The sequence below is a fragment of the Myripristis murdjan genome, chromosome 15, assembly GCF_902150065.1.
Source record: "Myripristis murdjan chromosome 15, fMyrMur1.1, whole genome shotgun sequence".
NCBI lineage: Eukaryota > Metazoa > Chordata > Actinopteri > Holocentriformes > Holocentridae > Myripristis > Myripristis murdjan.
Window position 1 is genome coordinate 33,360,103 of NC_043994.1, and position 2,500 is coordinate 33,362,602.

The 2,500-nt window shown below is 47.2% G+C and overlaps 1 protein-coding gene across 7 annotated transcripts in view; it reads right to left on the reverse strand.

Moving 5' to 3' along the window:
• The window catches only part of eml4 (EMAP like 4), a 27,992-nt gene that overhangs the window by 19,936 nt on the left and 5,556 nt on the right, over positions 1-2,500 (reverse strand). For all 7 annotated transcript variants that reach the window (XR_003929458.1, XR_003929456.1, XR_003929459.1 and 4 more), the window contains exons 2-3: positions 1,374-1,553; positions 519-639 (exon numbers count right to left, since the gene is read on the reverse strand). Coding sequence is in view for 3 of the 7 variants with exons in the window: in XM_030070538.1 (XP_029926398.1) it covers positions 519-639; positions 1,374-1,553 (301 nt within the window). In the remaining 4 variants the exon portion in view is untranslated. The remainder of the gene's footprint in view (positions 1-518; positions 640-1,373; positions 1,554-2,500) is intronic.

The window sequence follows — 2,500 nt, forward strand, 5'->3', positions numbered from 1 at the left end:
TAACATGAAGACCCACAAAGTCCTGAAAAAGAAAGTGGATGTGACGTGATGATCTGAGCTCAGGGGAACCCGCTGCGGTTCCCCTGAGCTCTCGCTGTGCAGGCACTCGCTGTGATGTCATTCCTGGGGGCGGGGTCATTTGTGCAAAGAAACCCAGAAAGGCAAGGGGGGGCAAAACAGTCAGTGTCAGCCAAACTTGTTTGCTCTTTGCCTTTCAAGGGAAACTTCCAGAAAATCAGGACAGCACAGCAACGACACGGCCAGAAACAGCAGGTCTGGGTTCTGCTGCAGTCGGTGGTGGGTGGGCGGAGCTTTGGGTCGAAGGAACATGTGGCATCTTCATCATCAGTTTAATTAGATCAATTTCACTGAATGTTATCAATCAAATCAGTCAGTTTTATGTGTGAAACTCTTGAGGCTGTGACAGAAAAGCAGTTTACTGATCCGTCCTCAGTGGTGTGTGTTTGTGTGTGTGTGTGTGTGTGTGTGTGTGTGTGTGTGTGCGCGTGTGTGTATACCTTTTGGCAGCAGATGACACCGTCTCCTTCCTGGTGACAGAGGCGGAGTCTCTCTTGCGTCCAGTGGAGCCTCCGTTGGCGATGCATGACATGGAAAATGCTTCGCGCAGAGCAGCTCCACCTGCAGGGGGCGACACCAGCGCTCATCACCACAGAAACAGAACTGAGCAGATCAATAACTTTACTGACATTAAAATGATTGGCAATGAAGAGAACCAAGACACACAAGCTGTTCTATTTTGACCACTAGGTGTCGCTGTGCTTCAAACTGAAATTAATGAAGGACCTTTTACAGGTTTCAAACTTTTTCATGCTGAGTTGCCTTGAAGTCCTTATATCAAGATGTTTCCACAAACATTTAGACACAAGACAAGTGATCCAGCATCACTGACCTGACCTTTCAACATATTAATCATTTAATCAAACGCAGTAGTCTTGCAATATTTGAAAATGTATTTATTTAATATTATTATTGAAGTTTTTTTCAATTACTGTTTGTAGTAAATTTTTTGCATATTTATTTAAAATATAGTTCTCTTGTAATTTTGGTAATGTTCTCACATTTTTTTCACTCATTTTTTTCAAATGTTCCAGTAATTTTTTTCCTAGTTTTCTAATCTTCTTCTAATCTTTCTAATCTTCCTCCCTGCCTGTTCCTGACAGAGCAGCCTCAGTGTCGGCAGTCAAAGTCTTAAACGTCTGAACTCTGAGAGGAAAATGATCAGATGATCCTCACAGTTTCTGCATCCTAACAGCTTCTGAGGGGCCCCTGGCTGTCCTTCTGCATTAGACATTAAATCAAAACTGGAATCAGACCTGGTCTGGTGTCAGAGCTGAACATCGGCATGTCTCTACCTTTTCCACCATGCTGTTTCTTGGAGGGGGCGGAGTCTTCAGAGGCGGCGAGGCGACGCAAGACGTCGGCCAGCGCCGCCTTCATCACCGTCAGCTCATCCTCCTGCTGCTGAACCCGGAGCTCCAACGCAGACAGACGGTCATTCACATCAGAAACACTCGCTCCAGACATACTGTCATCTGAGAGACAGACAGGCAGAAGGACAGACAGGTCAGCTGAGAGACTGACAGGTCAGCTGAGAGACAGACAGGCAGAAGGACAGACAGGTCAGCTGAGAGACTGACAGGTCAGCTGAGAGACAGACAGGCAGAAGGACAGACAGGTCAGCTGAGAGACAGACAGGTCAGCTGAGAGACAGACAGGCAGAAGGACAGACAGGTCAGCTGAGAGACAGACAGGTCAGTCTGTCTCTCTTACCCCTTTTCTCTCTCTGAGCAGGTGCAGACTCTAAGTATCAATCTGATCAATCAGAAACTGATGGCGTGCGCACACACACACACACACACACACACACACACACACACACACACGCACACGCACACACAAACTGTTTGCTTATTGCACAACACACACATTATGAAACATTCTTCTGCCTAAAGGTGTGTGTGTGTGTGTGTGTGTGTATGTGTGTGTTGGGGGCTGTACTTGTCATATTTCACAGCGGTCTGTCACATTCCTCAGCTCACAGCTCCCACTCCTTCACACACACACACACACACACACACACACACACACACACACACACACACACACACACACACACACACACAGATCAGGGAGTAACTGGTAATTGTAATCAGATTACTTTTCCCAGCATCAGTTAATGAGGCGTTACTTTGCGTGTACAGGCGGAAGCAGACGAGCCGTCGTGCTGCGATCACATCACAGACGCCATGATGACATCACAGACGCCATGATGACATCACAGACGCCATGATGACATCACAGACGCCATGATGACATCACAGAGACAGAGCGGGGAGACAGAGCAGGAGGCAGGGGCGGGGCTAAGGAAACTGTTGAAATCACTGAATCTCAAGTCTTCAGTAATCAGATTACTCTGATCTGTGCGTTGTCATGGAAACAGAAAGCCGGTTAGCACAGGTAGATTTTGGCTGTTGCCAGG